Consider the following 19,417-nt stretch of genomic DNA (forward strand, 5'->3'; position numbering starts at 1 on the left):
ATTGCACAGTACAATCACAACAACATTAAATAATATTTTTTTAGCAAATGTCTCTCTACCCAGGCTATGAGAGCTGGCATGGATTCCAGCAATTATGACTCAGCCTGAAATTACAATGTACGCCAAGTATGTCAACAGTTTGTGTAGATCCGAACTGCAGATTAACACAAAATGCTGGAGTAACTCAACGGACCAGGCAACTTCTCAGGAGAGAAGGAATGGGTGACGTTTCGGGTCCAGACCCTTCTTCAGACTGAGAGTCAGGGGATGTGGAGACTAGAGATATGGAAGGGTAAGGTGTGAAAACGACAGATCAGAGCAGACGATGGTCAAGGAAATGTCGAATGATTCATTGTTGGCAGAGGGGAAGGTGACAACGAGGCACACAAACAGTAAAATTAATCAGGAGGACAGTGAAGCATGTCGGAGAACAAGGGTGGGGGAGGGATAGAGAGAGAGAGTTTCATTGTTGGCTGAGGGGAAGGTGACAATGAGGCATACAAACAGTAAAATTAGTCAGGAGGAACTGCCGATGCTGGTTTCTACTGAAGATAGACACAAAGTGTCACAATGGTAGAGCTGCTGCCTCACAGTGTCGGAGACCTGGGTTCGATCCTGACTACGGGTGCTGTCTATATGGAGCTTATACGTTCTCCCTGTCACTGCGTGAGTTATCTCAGGGTGCTCAAGTTTCCTCCCACACTCCAAAAACATACAGGCTTGTAGATAAACTGGCTTTGGTAAAATTGTAAATTGTCCTTAGTTTGTAGGATAGTGTTAGTGTATGGGCCGATCGCTGGTCGGCACGGACTCGGTGGGCCGAAGGGCCTGTTTCCGCACTGTATCTCTAAAGTGAAAGTGTAAAAGTGCTGGAGTAACTCAGAGGGTCTGGCAGCATCGCTGGAGAAAATGGATGAATGACATTTTGGGGCGGAACCCTTCCTCAGACATGAAAATAGAGGGGAGGGAAATGGAGGGCGGAAAAGACCTGTACAAAGCAGGGCCGGCAACTGATGACCAAGGAAGGGTGGAGCCCACAATGGCCCATTGTTGGCTGGAGAAGAGGTGATAATGAAGAAATAGAAGGGTGCGAGCAGTAGAACTAGCAGGTTGACAAGGGTGGGAGAGGGGAGAAGAGGGGGAATGCAGGGGTTTTTCACACACAGAGTGGTGAATCTCTGGAACTCCCTGCCACAGAAGGTAGTTGAGGCCACAGTTCATTGGCTATATTTAAGAGGGAGTTAGATGTGGCCCTTGTGGCTAAAGGGATCAGGGGGTATGGAGAGAAGGCAAGTACAGGATACTGGGTTGGATGATCAGCCATGATCATATTGAATGGCGGTGCAGGCTCGAAGGGCCGAATGGCCTACTCCTGCACCTAATTTCTATGTTTCTATGTTTACTTGAAATGAGAGAAATCAATGTTCACGCTGCTGAGTTGCAAGCTGCCATAGTTTGTTGGGATGTGGGAGTCAGAGCTGCTGCCTCAGAGCTCCAGGGATCGTGGTTCAATCCTGGCTTCAGCTGCTGACTTCACGGAGTTTGCATTTTCGCTCTGTTAATGTGCTTCAGTTTCCTCCCAAGAGTTCTCCAGCAGGTTAATTGACTACATTAGTTCAGAGATACACAGAGACACGGCATGGGAACAGGCCCTTCGGCCCACTGAGTCCACACCGACAGGCGATCGATCCCCTGTTCACACTAGTTCCATCCAACAGACCAGGGAGAATTCACCGAAGCCAATTAACCTCCACACCGTTCACACTAGTTCTATGTTATCCCGCTTTCTCATCTACTCTCTACACACTGGGGGCAATTTTCAGGGGGCCAATTGACCTACAAACCCGCACGTCTTTGGGATGTGGGAGGAAACCAGACAAACCTCACACAGACAGCAACCGTGGTCGGGATCGAATCTTATAGTCACACAGCATTGAAATAGACAGGCGACATTTTTGGGCCACGGTAAACTGCTCCCTGGTGTAGCTTAATAACAAAGAGAATCAAAAGGGGGTTGATGAGCAGAATAAGTTGCAAGGTTACAGAAAAATAAGGAATGGGGAAACACGACAGGTAAGATTGCTCATGTAGGAAGCAATTGCAGATGCTGGTCTGAAGCAGGGTCTCGACCTGAAAAGACACTTTTCCTTTTCTCCAGAGATGCTGCCTGATCCGCTGAGTTACTCCAGCACTTTGTGTCTATCTTAAGTAAGGTTGCTCTCCTACGGAAACAGGTCTTGGCAGCTCATTCCATATACCACCACTGTCTGAGTGAAATATTTGCCCCTCAGCTTCCTATTAAATCCTTTCCCTCTCACCTTAAACCTGCGCCCTCCAGCTCTTGATTCCTCTTCACTGTCTATTCAGTGGCTCAGACCCTCAATCCTTGCAAATCTTCTCCGCACTCTTTCCAGCCCAATGACATCCTTCCTACAGTAGGATGATCCACAACCGACCACAGTGCTCCCAAGTGTTAGATTAGTTTGATTTCAAGGCGCTTGCTTCAATAACTGGTTAGCGCTCACTGTAAATAGGAATGGCCAGTTGGACAAAGTAATGGAATGGGCAGATGAAACTGCACAATAATCAGCCAACAAACAGCAAGAACCTTCAGAAGAGGATGAATAAATGAAAATGACCTGCTATTCACAAATTCATGAATCATAGCAGAAGTAGGCCATTCGGCCATCAAGTCCATTCCGCCATTCAATCAATGCTGATCTATCTTTCTCTCTCAACCCCATTCTCCTGCTTTCTCCCCATAACCCCTGACACCCACCCGTACCAATCAAGGATCTTGTCAACCTCCGCGTTAAAAATACCCAATGAATTGGCCTCCACAGCCGTCTGTGGCAATGAATTCCACAGATTCACCACCCTCTGACTAAAGAAATTCCTCCTCATCTCCTTTCTAAAGGTACATCCTTTTATTTTGAGGCCGTGCCCTCTGGTTCAAGACTCTCCCAGTGTTCGTACTGAAATTATAGCCGATTCATACTCGGTAAGAAACATAATTTAACTGGAACCATGTCAAAGGCCAGCTGAAATAATTGGCACATAAATATTCCCATCTACGTTAATATTCATTGATAATGTTTTTGCATGAGATTGTCTGACGCATTCTCAGCATCAGCATATGGCCTTCCGAGCAAGTCAAACACTGGGAACAAATGCTCAGAATATTCAGAGATAAAAAGAAAAAAACTAAATGAATTATCTTTATGTTCTCCCTGTGACCACGTGGGTTTCTCCAGGTGCTCTGGTTTCCTCCAACACTCCAAAGACACGCAGGTTTGTAGATTAATTGGCTTGGTATAACTGTAAATTGTTCCTAGTGTGTGTAGGATAGTATTAATGTATCTGGCGCTGTAAGGCAGCAACTCTACCACTGCGCCACCGTGCCACACTTGAAGGGGAAATCCTTGGCTAAGAAATCAGGAGACCATTCTGTTCTCTCTAAGGGGCTGTCCCACTTGGGCGACCTAATGGGCGAGTTTGCCCTCGACTCATACTCGCAGCATGGTCGACACGAGGCCGTAGTAGGTCTTTGTAACTCTCCTTCATGCTCGAGAGTGGTCTCCGCATACTCGAGGCCTCAGCTGGGTTGCAGCGTGTTTTTCAATATGTCAAAAAATGCCCGCGAGTAAAAAAAGGTTGCCATAGAAAAAATCGATACTTTTTTTACTTGTAGGTTCAGTCGCAGTAAGTCGGCATGTTAGTCGTAGGTAATCGAGGGTAATCGAAGGTAGTCGTAGATAGTCTTCGTCATAGTCGAAGGGAGGTTGAAGGAGATCGAAGGAGATCGTCTTCACTCTCCACTATTCGGTGTTCAATTTTCCCGAAGTTAGTCGTAGCTCTTCGAAGCTGGTCTTCAACATAGTCGGAGGAAGCCGAAGGAGGTCTTCAACATGTCATTTTTTCCAAACTCTTCTAAACTCGCCAATTAGGTTGCCCAAGTGGGACAGCCCCTTAATGAGGACTTTAGGAGGTTCTGAAACACCAGTCAAATTGAATCTTGTCAGCTCAGGATAATGCAGAGGTCCTTGCACTGTTCACCCTGTGTGCTCCTATAAGCTTGTAGAGTTGAATTATTCCAGCAGGCACATGAAGGCATTGGAAGGCATCTAGCATTGCTGCCTCTGCAAAATCCTCCAAATCCACTGGGAGAATAAATGAACTAATATCGCCGTCTCCATTTGCTTTGTTGTCACCTTCTCCCAGCTAACAATGATCTATTCTACATTTTCCTTGATCTCCATCCCCCTTGGTCCTGGTTTCACACCTTACACTTCCTTATCTATGTACCTCCCTCTCCCCTGACATCAGTCTGAAGAAGGGTCTCAACCCTAAACGTCACCCATTCCTTCTCTCCAGAGATGTTGCCTGCCCCGCTGAGTAACTCCAGCATTTTGTGTCTATGCTCGGTTAGAACATAGATATCGATGTCCTCTGCGGATTTAGAAAATCTTCTCACAGGATAACACCGTAGACTGCAATGTGTTCCTAGTGGTGTCAGAGGTTGCGGGGAGAAGGCAGAAGAATGGGGTTAGCAGGGAAAGATAGATGAGCCATGATTGAATGGCGGAGTAGACTTGATGGGCCGAATGGCCTAATTCTACTCCTATTCCTTATGACCTAATCACCCACTGAAGGCAGACGTACACTTAGATCTGTGTAAGCAATGGACTGACAGTCTTTTATTCCATTTATCAGATGAGGCCACATTTAATAAACCTTCCACATTCCCACCAGTGATAGCTGCAAAAAGGAGTTAATCATTTAATCTTGCTTTGCCAATGTACACGGCTCATGGAATGAATCAGGTTTCATATTGCAAGCTTTATGCAAACTGCCCTCATGAAAGCACACAGGAGGTGTCACTGACAAGCGAGACTTCATTTGCACAGGAGTACTTTCCCACGAGGCTTTTTAAAGGAAACTAGACATAAAATGTGAAGAAATACGGGATCTTTAGGATAATTTCAGGAATGAGATATCTCAAATATTAATTGACTAAAACGTTTCTGTAACGCTTCTGTTCTGCAAAAATACACTTCTGCCTTCTGACAGGTGCAGGCCCCTAATGACCTTGGTTGTGCTGTAACAAAACTGATTATTCTTGTCAGAGCAGGGGAGAGCTGGGAAAGTCACAACTTCCAAGCCCTTCACAGATCTTATCTCTCTCTGCGTTTCCCTGTGGGTTCGTGTGAACCTCTGCAAGCTGCTGAACAAATTTAGGTTGAATGAATGACAAAGCTTTGCTTGTTTAAAGGACACACAGTGCTGGAGTAAAGGGCCTGTCCCACTTACGTGATCATGGATAGGTGACGTTTCAGGTTGAGACCCTTCTTCAGACTGCCTTCAAATCACAATTATTCAGATTGGCAGCTTTGACACATACAGTGTCTCCAATCAGCTGTTAAATCAAACTGAAGATAGACACAAAATGCTAGAGTAACTCAGCAGGGCAGGCAGCATCTCTGGAGAGAAGGAATGGATGATGTTTCGGGTCGAGACCCTTCTTCAGACTCATGTCAGGGGAGTGGGAGGTACATAGATAAGGAAGTGTATAGATAAGGAAGTGTAAGGTGTGAAAACAGGACAAATGGAATGGAGATCAAGGAAAATGTCAAAAAGGTCATTGTTAGTTGGGAGAAGGCACCAACAAACATTCTTATTTCGGTAATGAAAGGAGCAATGCACAATTAAAGTGAATTATTTGCACAAAAATTAGCAAAAAGCAGTAGCATGGTCGGCACGGCGGCTCAGCGGTAGAGTTGCTGCCTTACAGCACCAGAGAGACCCCGGTTCGATCCTGACTACGGGTGCTGTCTGTATGGGGTTTGTACTTTCTCTCTCTGACCTGCGTGGGTTTTCTCCGGGTGCTCCGGTTTCCTCCCACACTCCAAAGATGTTAGTAGGCAAATTGGCTTGGTAAAATTGTCCCTATTGTGTTAATGTGCGGGGATCGCTGGCCGGCGAGGACTCGGTGGGCTGAAGGGTCTGTTTACCCGCTGTACCTCCAAACTAGACGACAACAAAAAGATTTGTAACCCTCCTCTCAATATGATTATGCTGATTTAAGTTTTGATTACAAATAGTTGGCAAGATTTTTTGACTTGAAACATATTTTGACGTTTGAAAGGGGAAATAAGAAATGCAAAGCAAAACTGTGAAACCAAGTTATGGTAAAATAGCCTCTGCAGTCATTTGAATAATGGTTTATCAGAATGTTTAAAAAATAGATCAATCAATCAATCAATCAAGCACTTTATTCATCCCCGAGGGGCAATTTAAAGGGCACATTACAGTAGCTTTTAAAAAATGAAAGGGACACCATCAACGAAGAGACAATCATAAAAGCTACTCTCTGCACCAACCGGTCAACCGCACGAGCAGTGACCCGGCAAGGATTGGGTTGTCAGCAGCGATACAATAATAAAGAACACACAAACTGTAACACAAACATCCACCACAGCACTCATCACTGTGGAGGAAGGCACAAAAATTTGGCCAGTCCTCCTCCATTTCCCCCCCCCCCCCGGACAGGACCAGAGACCAGAGTCCAGAGTCAGGGATGTTTTCCATATTGAGAGCACTAAGGACAGCACTCGACAATTTGACCAAGAGTAAACGGAAGGAACATACAAAGAACAAAGTGCTTGTTGTCATAAAAATCCATTTTTATTGTGCTTACTCCTCTGTCTGAAAATCTTGGGCCGTAAATCAATGGCTTGTGTTACTGATTAATTATTTACTCCATTGAGACTTTCACTGAATTTCTATTATTGGTTATTTAATCCATGAAATTCAAACCATTATCTCACCTATGTCTAATTCTGGCCCATGTCTTACTATCGGCATACGTTTCCAAAATTTAGTTTTTAGTTTAGAGATGCAGCGCGGAAACAGGCCCTTCGGCCTACCTAGTCCGCGCCGACCAGCGATCCCCGCACATTAACACTATCCTACACACACTGGGGACAATTTTACATTGATGCCATATAACCATATAACCATATAACAATTACAGCACGGAAACAGGCCATCTCGACCCTTCTAGTCCGTGCCGAACACGTATTCTCCCCTAGTCCCATATACCTGCGCTCAGACCATAACCCTCCATTCCTTTCCCGTCCATATAACTATCCAATTTATTTTTAAATGATAAAAACGAACCTGCCTCCACCACCTTCCCTGGAAGCTCATTCCACACAGCCACCACTCTCTGAGTAAAGAAGTTCCCCCTCATGTTACCCCTAAACTTCTGTCCCTTAATTCTCAAGTCATGTCCCCTTGTTTGAATCTTCCCTACTCTCAGTGGGAAAAGCTTATCCACGTCAACTCTGTCTATCCCTCTCATCATTTTAAAGACCTCTATCAAGTCCCCCCTTAACCTTCTGCGCTCCAAAGAATAAAGCCCTAACCAATTAACCTACAAACCTGTACATAGAAACATAGAACATAGAAAATAGGTGCAGGAGTAGGCCATTCGGCCCTTCGAGCCTGCACCGCCATTCAATATGATCATGGCTGATCATCCAACCCAGTATCCTGTACGTGTTTGGAGTGTGGGAGGAAACCGAAGATCTCGGCGAAAAAACCCACGCAGGTCACGGGGAGAACGTACGAACTCCGCACGAACAAGCACCCGTAGTCAGGATCGAACCCGGGTCTCTGGCGCTGTAAGGCAGCAGCTCTACCGCTGCGCCAGCGTGCCGCCTCAAATTTGTCAAGAACACTGTCTTACCCCATCCACAAAGGTAGAGGATGAGGGGGTGTAAAACAACCCCTGTAGAACGCCACAAACAAAGTCCAACTGCATCAAGCAGCATTTTTATGGGGGGGAAAAAAAAAACAGGTTTCTTTTGCTTGCTGTTACTGCTTCAAAGAACTCTGACAGCTCTGATAAAGGGTCATCATTTAGTTTTTTTTAAGAGGTATATCATGGAAACAGGCCTACCAAGCCCACGCCGACCAGCGATACGGTGTATGGAGTGACTCAGCAGGCCAGGCAACATCTGTGGAGGGAATGGGTTAGGTGATGTTTCAAGTTGAGACTCTTCTAAAGAGTCCCGACCCGAAACGTCACCAATCCCTGCCTTCCAGAAAGGGCAAAGACATTTCCAGATCAGTTTAAGAGATTGAGTCTTGGAGATTTAGCTGAACAGGAAGGGGACAGTGGAGAGAGTCCACACTTTGCCTCTGTCCCCTCTTGTATGGATGCAATGATTGAAACATATGTTGTCAGAGCAGAATTAGGCCCATCAGCCCATCAAGTCTACTCCGCCATTCAATCATGGCTGGTCTATCTTTCCCGCTCAACCATATTCTCCCCATAACCCTTTCTCCCTTACTAATTAATAAACTATCAATCTCCAACCTAAACATATCCATTGATGTGGCCTCCACAGCCATCTAATGACAATGGATTCCCAGATTCACCGCCTCAGACCACAGAAATTCTTCCTCATCTTCTTTCTAAAGGCACATCCTTTCACTCTGAGGCTGTGGCCTCTAGTCCTAGACTCACCCACAAGTGGAGACATCCTCTCCACATCCACTCTATCCAGAATATCCACTATTCGACCTGGACCTTGACCTGGACCAGTCCTATTTACATTCTCTTCACCAGACGAAGTCAAGTGATCTTTACTTCACTGGCAACAATATTTTTAAATCGTGCGGGACTGAGGCCTTAGCTTTTGACCCTCCTTCTCAGCTGGAATTAGTGATAAATATCAATACCGCATTAAACAGCCATTTGTTTCCCCTATTGTACATCATATTGGCTCCATTGTAGACAACTCGATTCTTGTTCAGTTTCTATTACAAACGTAACCATGACAACGGTTGTGTGCATTAGATCGCAACTACAAACAGTATCTACTAGTGTGTGGTTGAGCAGTCAGATCAATGGGTTTGGTCAATTAAACCAAAGAGCTCTTATTAATACTCCAATTGCTAAGGGGGCGGCATGTTGGCGCAGCGGTAGAGTTGCAGCATTATAGAGCTTACAAGGCCAGAGACCTGGGTTCGATCCCAACTGGGGGTACGGAGTTTGCACTTTCTCCCCGTGACCCCGTGGCTTTTCTCCGAGATCTTCCGTTTCCTCCCACGCTTCAAAGAGACGTACGGGTTTGCAGGCTAATTGGCTTGGTGTAAATGTAAAAATTGTCCCTAGTGTGTAGGACAGTGTTAGTGTTCGGGGATCGTTGGTCGGTGCGGACTCGGTGGGCCAAAAGGCCTGTTTCCGCGCAGTATCTCTAAACTAAACTAAATATTTACATCATTCAATATTTGGAATGCCTTATTCCCAAAATTATCCTAATGATCCCATAAGCTATAAACTAAATCTATAGGTTAGATATGTGTGCAGTATTAAATGTGCAGTAGATCGATCCACAATTACATGTCTGCACCCATAGTCAGGATGGAAACTGGGTGTGTGGCGCTCGCAGTAAAGGGCCTGTCCCACGAGCATGCGACTGTATGCGGCAAGCGCGACCTAACGTGGTCGCTTGAGCCGTACGGCGTTGCGGGGCCGGTCCCACTTCGATCGCCGGAGCCGTATGGAGTTGTGCGGAGCTGGTCCCGACATCGTGCGGGGCTCCGAAAAATTGACACTGTCCAAAAATTCCGCGCGGCAACGGCCTGCCGGCCCGCAGCCACATTGAGGCCGTACGCACCGCCTCGACGGGCATGCGCAGCGTCTCGGGGGCCATACGCGAACTTCCCGCGGACTTCGCTCGAACTTTACGTCAACTTGTCCGGGATCACTCGATCTCCGTGCGGCCCCCCGCTTCCGGTTTGGTCGCGCTTGCCGCATGCAGTTGCATGCCCGTGGGACAGGCCCTTAAGGCAGCAACTCTGCCGCCCTGTTGGTGAGCTGCTGAGTTCCTCCAGCACTTAGTTTCTTGCAGACGGAAGGGTGCCATATGACGCAGGCCAAGAGAATGCCAGCAACATCGATACATACATAGCACAACATAACGTTAGGTGAAAGGATGAAGCCTTCACTTACCCAATGACATACATGTCAATTCTTCCATTTGTCGAATTTAACCCCAAAAGTGAAGTCACGTCGTCAGGTGGAACAGCAGTGCCAACGTTCCACGTGATTATTTGCATGCTGCAATCAATCAGAAAAGAAGTTAAGGAAGAAATGTTAAATAGGCAATGAAAGTCGATGAAGCAACATTTGTTTCTGGGTTGAGGCGGATTAGAGCTCTAAAGAAAGGCGGCACGGTGGCGCCGCGGTAGAGTTGCTGCCTTACAGCGCCAGAGACCCGGGTTCGATTCTGACTACAGGTGCAGTCTGTACGGGGTTTGTACGTTCTCCCTGTGTCTGCGTGGGTTTTCTCCGGGTGCTCCGGTTTCCTCCCACACTCCCGAGGGTAATGGCATTCCCGTCGGGGCGGCCCAGCTCGAGGGTACCGGCGCTCCCGTGAGGGCGGCCTGGCGCGGGGCTGAGACGCTCACGTGAGGGCAACCCGGCTCGGGGCTGGAACGGTGCTCCGGTGGCTGAGACGGCGTTCTGGCGGCGGTGACCTGAGTCCGGGGTTCGACCCAGGGCCAGTGGACGACGTCGTCAACAGCTGCGCCCGCTGGACTGGAGGGCGGCAGCTTCGACCACCCCGGGCCGCGGTGTCTGAACCGGCCCGTTCGCGGGGCTCGGTGAGCCGCGCGACTGATTATACCATCGCCCAGTGGGGTATCGCCTCAGAGCAGAGGGAGAAGAGGAGGGAAGAGACTGCAGACCTAAGATTTTTGCCTCCATCACAGTGAGGAGGTGCTTGGTGGACTCACTGTGGTGGATGTTAATTTGTGTTTACTGTCTGTTCTGTTGTTTATTATTGTATTATTGTATGTATGACTGCAGGCACGACATTTCGTTCAGACTGAAAGGTCTGAATGACAATAAAGGAAATTCAATCAATTCAATTCAAAGACGTACAGGTTTTCAGGTTAATTGGCTTCGGTCAAAATTGTAAATTGTCCCAAGTGTGTAGGATAGTGCTAGTGTACGGGGTGATTGCTGGTCGGCGCAGAGTCGGTGGGCCGAAGGGCCTGTTTCTGCGCTGTTTCTCTAATGTCTAAAGTCTAAAGTCATTATTAAACACTTACAGAAACACAGTCAAATAGACACTTAGACTTGATCAATAAACACACAGTCAAAATCATACAGACACGCACTGGCAGATAGTCATGAGATGGTTCAGACCCAAAACGTCACCTATTCATGTTCTCCAGAAATGATGCCTGACCCGCTGAGTTACTCCAGCAGTTTTTGTCTTTAATGGTAAACCAGCAGCTAAACCATCACCTAAAGCCAGGTTTGTAGGTTAATTGGCTTCGGTAAAATTGTAAATGGATAGTGTTAGTGTACGGGGGGATCGCTGGTCGGCTCGGACTCGGTGGGCCGAAGGGCCTGTTTCAACATTGCATCTCTAAAGTCTAAAGTAAAGGTGGAGAGGAGATCTACGAGATGCACAGACACATGAGACAGGACAGAGGAAGAACAAAACATTTGAATAAATGATGGTTGCCGAGGCAAAGACATGCTTCCCCTTGCCAACACCTGATAGCTGAAATCCTGTTCAGATGCCGCAGATATAATTAGGCACCATCTCCGCCTCCTCCAAAGCTGCCACGACTAGAGGGTCACAGTAATTCCATAAATTACATTCTACTTCCTTTGAAATAATGTGAGAAAAGTCATTCCAAAGAGTCACAACAAAAGGAAATTCTTCTTCATTTCCATCTGCAACAGTTGCCTGTAGACACAAGGAACTGCAGACGCTGGTTAATTTTAAAAACGTGCATGAGTAACTCAGTGGGTGAGGCCGCATCTCTGGAGAACAGTGTCTGAAGAAGGACTGCGACCTGAAACAGCGCCTATCCATGTTCTCCGAAGATGTTGCCTGACCTGCTGATTCACTCCAACATGTTGATTACTCCTTATTTAGACACAAAGTGCTGAAGCAACTCAGAGGGTCAGGCAACATCTCCAGAGGAAAAAGGATGGGTGACGTTTCGGGACGGAACCCTTCCTCGGACTGAAAGTTGGGGTCAATCAATCAATCAATCAATCAATCAATCAATCAATCAATCAATCAATCAACAGACAATAGACAATAGGTGCAGGAGTAGGCCATTCGGCCCTTCGAGCCAGCACCACCATTCAATGTGATCATGGCTGATCATCCCCAATCAGTACCCCATTCCTGCCTTCTCCCCATATCCCCTGACTCCGCTATTTTTAAGAGCTCTATCTAGCTCGCTCTTGAAAGCATCCAGAAAACATGCCTCCACCGCCGAATCAATCAATTTTTATTTATATAAGGAGAGCGCAAAGATACGGCTCGGAGGAAAGAAGCATCTCCAACCAGGTAGGGACTGAGAAAAACAGTCGACACATTACTCCTTTTTTTTAAAGTTTAGTTTGGTTTAGTTCAGAGAAATAGCATGGCACAGGCCCTTCGACCCACCATCCCCCCGCCCATTGATCACCCCTGCACATGTTGTCCCAGTTTCTCATCCACTCCCTACGCACAGAAGCCAATTAACCTACAAAACCCACACGTCTTTGGGATGTGGGAGGAGCACCCAGAGGAAACCCACACGGTCACAGGAAGAACGTGCAAACTCTGGACAGGCAGCACCCGAGGTGAGTATCAAACCCGGGGTCTCTGGCGCCGTGAGGCAGCGCCTCAACCCGCTGCGCCACTCGGTATATTATTCTGACAATATACCCTCTGGTTCCAGGTGCCCCTGAAACTGGCTCTCAGTCTCTGTCTCTTTGTCAATCTGTCTCTGAATCTTAAACATTTCAAATATTTATTTATTTTTACACTAAAACATTAAAAGGTTGCAATTTGCATCATCAGTGAACTGACCTCCTCCAGTGGTGGATTATAGAGATCATGTGTTTACACTGTAATACATTAACTCCTCAGCCATTAGACTTCATTCCCATCCAATCTGCCAGAAGCACTTTCGAATATTTATCTATAATGCCTTTCAGCCCTGTTAATCAATGAAGCTTCACATTGAGGAAAGATGTGCTCCCATCCAAGGCCGTGGAGAGAAGTTTCAACTGGATTAAGTGGGTTGAGATAGAACCAAAAGTGGAGATGTTCAGGCCTAGCTCTCTGTCCGGGATGCAGTGGAATGAGAAATGTTCTTATCAGAGGCAGATTGACAAAGTGAATGTTGAGAGCATGTTATAGGGGTGTCTGGAACTAGTTTGGTTTGGTTTAGTTTAGTTTAGTTTAGAAATACAGCATGGAAACAGGCCCTTCAGCGCACCGAATCCGCCCCAACCAGCAATCATCCGTACACTAGCTCTATCCTGCACACTAAAGACAATTTTATAGAAGCCAATTAACCCACAAACCAGTGGGTCTTTGGAATGTGAGAGGAAACCAGAGCATAGAAACATAGAAACATAAATAATAGGCGCAGGAGGCGGCCATTTAGCCCTTCAAGCCAGCATTCATTCATTCATTCATTCATTGGGATCATGGCTGATCATCCACAATCAGTAACCCGTGCCTGCCTTCTCCCCATATCCCTTGATTCCGCTAGCTCTTTGAAATTTATCCCGTGAATTGGCCTCTTCTGCCTTCTGTTGCAGAGAATTTCACAAATTCACAACTCTCCAGGTGAAAAAGTTTTTTCTCATCTCAGTTTTAAATGGCCATCTCAGACTGTGGCCCCTGGTTCTGGACTCCCCCAACAACTCCCCCTTTCCTCAAATGACAGTCTCACCATCCCCGGGATTAACTCCGTTAACCTACGCTGCACTCCCTCAATAGCAAGGATGTCCTTCCTCAAATTAGGGGACCAAAACTGCACACAATACTCCAGATGCGGTCTCACCAGGGCCCTGTACAACTGCCGAAGGACCTCTTTACTCCTATACTCAAATCCTCTCGTTATGGCCAACATGCCATTAGCTTTCTTCACTGCCTGCTGTACCTGCATGTTTATTTTCAGTGACTGGTGTACAAGGACACCCAAGTCTCGTTGCACTTCCCTTTTTCCTCATCTGACACCATTGAGATAAAAATCTGCCTCCTTGTTCTTGCCGCCAAAATGGATAACCTCACATTTATCTACATTATATTGCAGCTTTGTGTCATCTGCAAATTTGCTAGTGTTACTTTAAATCCCATCATCTAAATCATTAATATATATTGTAAATAGTTGCGGCCCCAGCACCAAGCCTTGCAGCACTCCCACGGAAACAGGCCCTTCGGCCCACCGAGTCCGCGCTGACCAGAGATCCCCACACATTAACACTACCCTAAACACAAGAAGGACAATTTTTTAATTTACACCTAGCCAATTAACCTACAAACTAGTACGTCTTTGGAGTGTGGGGGAAAAACGAAGATTTCGGAGAAAACCCACGCAGGTCACGGGGAGAACGTGCAAACTCCGTTCAGACAGCACCCGTAGTCAGGATCGAACCCAGGTTTATGGTGCTGTAAGGCAGCAGCTCTACCGCTGTGCCAGCTTGCCACCCACATGGATATATGGTGGATAACAGAAATGTTAGTTCTGTTAGAGACCCAAAAATGTAACTATTGTAGAGGGGGGGGGGGGGGAAACAAGGAAATGCAGGCGCTGGTTTACAAAAATAAAAAGACACAAAGTGCTGGAGTAACTCAGCGGGTTAAGTGACTAGAGATGTTACCTGACCCGCTGAGTTACTCCAGCACTTTGTGTCTTTTTCCAGTGTGGAGTAGACATGGTTTTAATTTGTAAACCAAAACCAGAATGGATCATTTTTGGAATATCGGAAGGTATCCCTGAATTAAACGTGTATCAGAAGAATTTATTCAATTACGGGCTAATAATGGGAAAAAAGCTCATACTTAAATTCTGGAAAAATGCGCCCATACCAACAATAAAAATGTGGACATCAAATATGTTTGAAACATTACATCTGGAAGAGATGAGATTCCTCTTAGCAGGTAAAGCAGACCAATTCCAAAAGACGTGGTCTACGTTTATGGACCTATTACAAGCATGAGGTGCAATAGTAATTTAATAAATAAATAAATAAATAAATGGTATCAGGACCTGGCAATGGGAGGTAAAACAACAAAAACAGACTTGGTTGGTAGTCCCCTTTCTGCGGAGTTTAATGTTATAATAGAACGATTGTTCCTACTTTCTTTTTCTTTCTTTTCTAGGGTCTACTTTTTTACTTTACTTCCTTCTCTAACTTCTTTTCTAAGGGGCTTTCTTTTCCCAACACTCTCTTGCACTTCACGACTCTTGCGCACTTTCTTTACTTTCCTTACTTCTATCTTTTTCTTAAAGCTCAAAAAAATGAAGCGATACAAAAAATGTATTAAGATATATGTGTTGTGTATTATTGTAATTTACCGTATTTCTAATAAAAATAATTTTTTTTTTTTAAATTAAAAAAAATAATAATAATTTGTAACCTGCCTTTCTCGTCACTAAACATGCAAACGTTGCAGGAAAGGAGGGTGATATATTGGAAATGATTAAAATTGAGCAGATATATTCAGGAGTTCAGCATCATAAAAAGAAAATAAATTTTGAAGGCCTCCGATAAAACATATCCCAGACTTTTGAGAGAAATACGGAGCTAAAATATCGAGGGTGTGATCATCGTTTTCCTTTGGGATCACGGGCATGATTACTGGAAGACTAAAAGTTAGCTAATTTGGTAATGTCGTTTACAAAAACAACAAAGACACAGAGTATCTATTTACAGGCCAGCTCACATAACACGAGTCCAGGAAGCTTCTTGGAAAAAATATGATGAAATGTTTAGAAAGGCACAGATTAATCAAGGACACTCACCATAAATAAGTTCTATGGAAAGCTCTCTGAAGATAAATATAGTGTTGAGCTTCCCAGACAAATGAATACACTTCACAAACAAACAAAAAATCACAGCTTAAGGATAAGGGGGAAATCCTTTAAAACCGAGATGAGAAGAACTTTTTTCACACAGAGAGTGGTGAATCTCTGGAACTCTCTGCCACAGAAGGTAGGCTATATTTAAGAGGGAGTTAGATGTGGCCCTTGTGGCTAAGGGGATCAGAGGGTATGGAGAGAAGGCAGGTACGGGATACTGAGTTGGATGATCAGCCATGATCATATTGAATGGCGGTGCAGGCTCGAAGGGCCGAATGGCCTACTCCTGCACCTAATTTCTATGTTTCTATATCCCATTCGCCCCTCAGCCTTTTTCATTCTTTTTTTCAGTTTAGTTTAGTCTGGAGATACAGCGCGGAAACAGGCCCTTCGGCCCACCGGGTCCGCGCCGACCAGCGATCCCCGCACATTAACACTATCCTACACCCACTAGGGGTCTTTACATTTGCCAAGCCAATTAACCTCCAAACCTGTACGTCTTTGGAGTGTGGGAGGAAACCGAAGATGTCGGAGAAAACCCACGCAGGTCACGGGGAGGATGTACAAACTCCGTAAAGACAGCAACCGTAGTCGGGATCGAACCGGGGTCTCCGGCGCTGTATTCGCTGTAAGGCAGCAACTCTATCGCTGCGCCACTGTGACCGCCCTCTTCATTGACCAGTTAGTTCTGTTATTTGTGTCATGATCTTGTTCCCCACTAATAATAGACTGTTATTGTTCAGAACTTATTTGATGTCGAGTTTAATAACCTGATGGCTGTGGGGAATATGATCATGACACTTATTGTGAACTAATATGGTTCACCAGTGAGGCAGTGATGAAGTGCATTTCCCAGTGTGGTCTAGTCATAGAGACCTGTAGGACAACAGGTTTGAATTGTAGTCAGCATTGAGACAGCAGACTCCTGCTCAAAAACTGTTCAGTTTCAGTTCAGAGATACAGCATGAAAACAGGCCATTCGGCCCATTGAGTCCACGCCAACCCTCAATCACCTGTCCGCACTAGTTCTATGTTATCCCACATTCCCAACTGGGCGGGAGGAGGAGGGTGGGGAGGAGGTTGGGAGGTGAGGGGGTTGAGTAGAGAGGAGAGAGGTTTGGGTTGGGGGAGGGACTGAAGAAGGGTCTTGATCCAAAACGTCACCCATTCCTTCTCTCCAGAGATGCTGCCTGGCCCACTGAGTTACTCCAGCATTTTGTGTCTATCTTCAATGTAAACCAGCATCTGCTGTTCCTTCCTACACATAATCTCCTCTCAGCAGTGTTGGGTTATGTGAGGGTTCTGTATCTCAGAACTGTCCGTAAGCCAATTTCCCCGTCAGAAATCCTGCATTTTACACCCATTAGGGACAATTTCTTTTAACATTTACCAAGTCATTTAAACCTACAAACCTGTACGTGCCCACATCTTATCGCAACACATAAACTAATATTATCCATAATTGCACTAATGCAATATATACTCTATCCAGTAATGTAAGAAACATCATAACAGTCTCCAAACACATTAAGAACTATCAATCTTTATATAACAAATTCAAATAAAATTGTTGCTGCTTGCTTCTAATTAGACTGCACTGGTGTAACACACCTGGTGAATCAGAGAGCAAAGGCAATAATGGTTTCTTGTATTTATTACTGACTTTAAAGCAAAGTCTAAAGTCCAGCGTACAATCTAAAAGCAACACCCATCATGCTGTTTATACGCAATCAACAACCAGACGATATATTCTAGGTTTATGGTGAGAAGGGCGAAATTTAATAGGAGCCTATGGGGGCAATGATTTCACACAGAGGGTGGTGGGTATATGGAATGAGCTGCTAGAGGAGGTAGTTGAGGCAGGTACTATAACAACATTTAAAAGCTAGGTAGAAACAAAGAACTTCAAATGCAGGTTTATACCAAAGATAGACACAAAGTGCTTGTGTAACTCGTGTTTAAGAAGGAACTGCAGATGCTGGAAAATCGAAGGTAGACAAAAGTGCTGGAGAAACTCGGCGGGTGCAGCAGCATCTATGGAGCGAAGCGAAATAGGCAACGTTTCGGGCCGAAACCCTTCTTCAGACAGTGCTTGTGTAACTCAGCAGTTCAGGCAGCATATCAGGAGAGAAAGGATAGGCGACATTTCGGGTCAAGACCCTTCTTCATATGTATTCTCCAGAGATGCTGCCTGACCCATGATGCTGATTTACCCCACTGCTTTGTGTCTAACGTTTAATAGACATTTGGATGTACATGGACAAGAAAGGTTCCCTACACACTAGGTTTACAATCTTTACCAAAACCATTTAACCTTCAAACCTGTATGTCTTTGGAGTGTGAGGGAAACCGGAGCACCTGGGGAAAATCCACACAGGGAGAACATGCAAACTCCGCACAGACAGCACCCTTAGTCAGAATCAGACCCAGGTCTCTGGCGCTGCACGGCAGCTACTCTACCGCTGTGCCGCCATGCCACCTCTCCCATTCTACCACTTGACATTGGCACTATTATCAGTTTCCATCTTATCACGTATCTCTGCAGCAACAGACCTCCTGGCTAGACACAGTGGGCGATCACGGTGGTGCAGCGGGTAGAGTCACTGCCTTACAGCGAATGCAGCGCCGGAGACCCGGGTTCCATCCCGATTACGGGAGCTGCCTGTACGGAGTTTGTACGTTCTCCCTGTGACCTGCGTGGGTTTTCTCTGAGACCTTTGGTTTCCTCCCACATTCCAAAGACATGCAGGTTTGTCGGTTAAATGGCTTGGTAAATGTTTTTTAAAAATTGTCCCTAGTGGGTGTTAATGTGCGGGGATCGCTGGTCGACCTGGTGGGCCGAAGGGTCTGTTTCCGTTCTGTATCTCTAAACTAAATTAAACTAAACAGTGCCGGGCTATTCAAAAGCTTCAGTTAGAATGCGTGCCAGTCTTAGGTAGTGCTGCCTGAAGGGCCTGTCCCACTTTCACGACCTAATTCACGAGCTTTTTTACTCGTGGACAATTTTCATCATGGTAGAAAAAATGCCCCGACCCACTTGATGCCACGAGTACCTACGACTAGCATTACTGCCTGCTACGACCTACCTACGACCTCGCTGCAAGTATGAGTCAAGGGCAAACTCGGCAGAGGCCGTGAATTAGGTCGTGAAATTGGGACAGGCCCTTGAGAAAGATAATGTTGGTGAGCAATGGGTGGTTCCCCAACTTATCCCAGACACTGATGTTGATCTCTGTCAAATGCCAAGTTCCCCCTTGTCCCCAGCCTGCTAACCCTCCCCAGCCACACACACACACACAGAGCAGGCAGTTGTTGCTACTGTGCAGGGCCAGATGGCACTTCAATTATTCATTGCATGGTGAACTTGTTCAGCACAAACTGTGTGACAACAGGATGCTGGAGCCCAATGATAATTGACAATGCTGCAAGCAGATCAATATTGTAAAAGTTGCTACGATAATCATTTGCTACTCCAAAGACGTACAGGTTTGCAGGTTAATTGGCTGGGTAT

General features: G+C 45.9%; 1 protein-coding gene across 2 annotated transcripts in view; it reads right to left on the reverse strand.

Moving 5' to 3' along the window:
- The window catches only part of inpp5j (inositol polyphosphate-5-phosphatase J), a 67,926-nt gene that overhangs the window by 36,050 nt on the left and 12,459 nt on the right, over positions 1-19,417 (reverse strand). For both annotated transcript variants that reach the window (XM_033043694.1, XM_033043693.1), the window contains exon 3: positions 10,025-10,132. In XM_033043694.1, coding sequence (XP_032899585.1) covers positions 10,025-10,132 — 108 coding nt within the window. The remainder of the gene's footprint in view (positions 1-10,024; positions 10,133-19,417) is intronic.

This window comes from Amblyraja radiata, chromosome 25, assembly GCF_010909765.2.
Source record: "Amblyraja radiata isolate CabotCenter1 chromosome 25, sAmbRad1.1.pri, whole genome shotgun sequence".
Taxonomy (NCBI): domain Eukaryota; kingdom Metazoa; phylum Chordata; class Chondrichthyes; order Rajiformes; family Rajidae; genus Amblyraja; species Amblyraja radiata.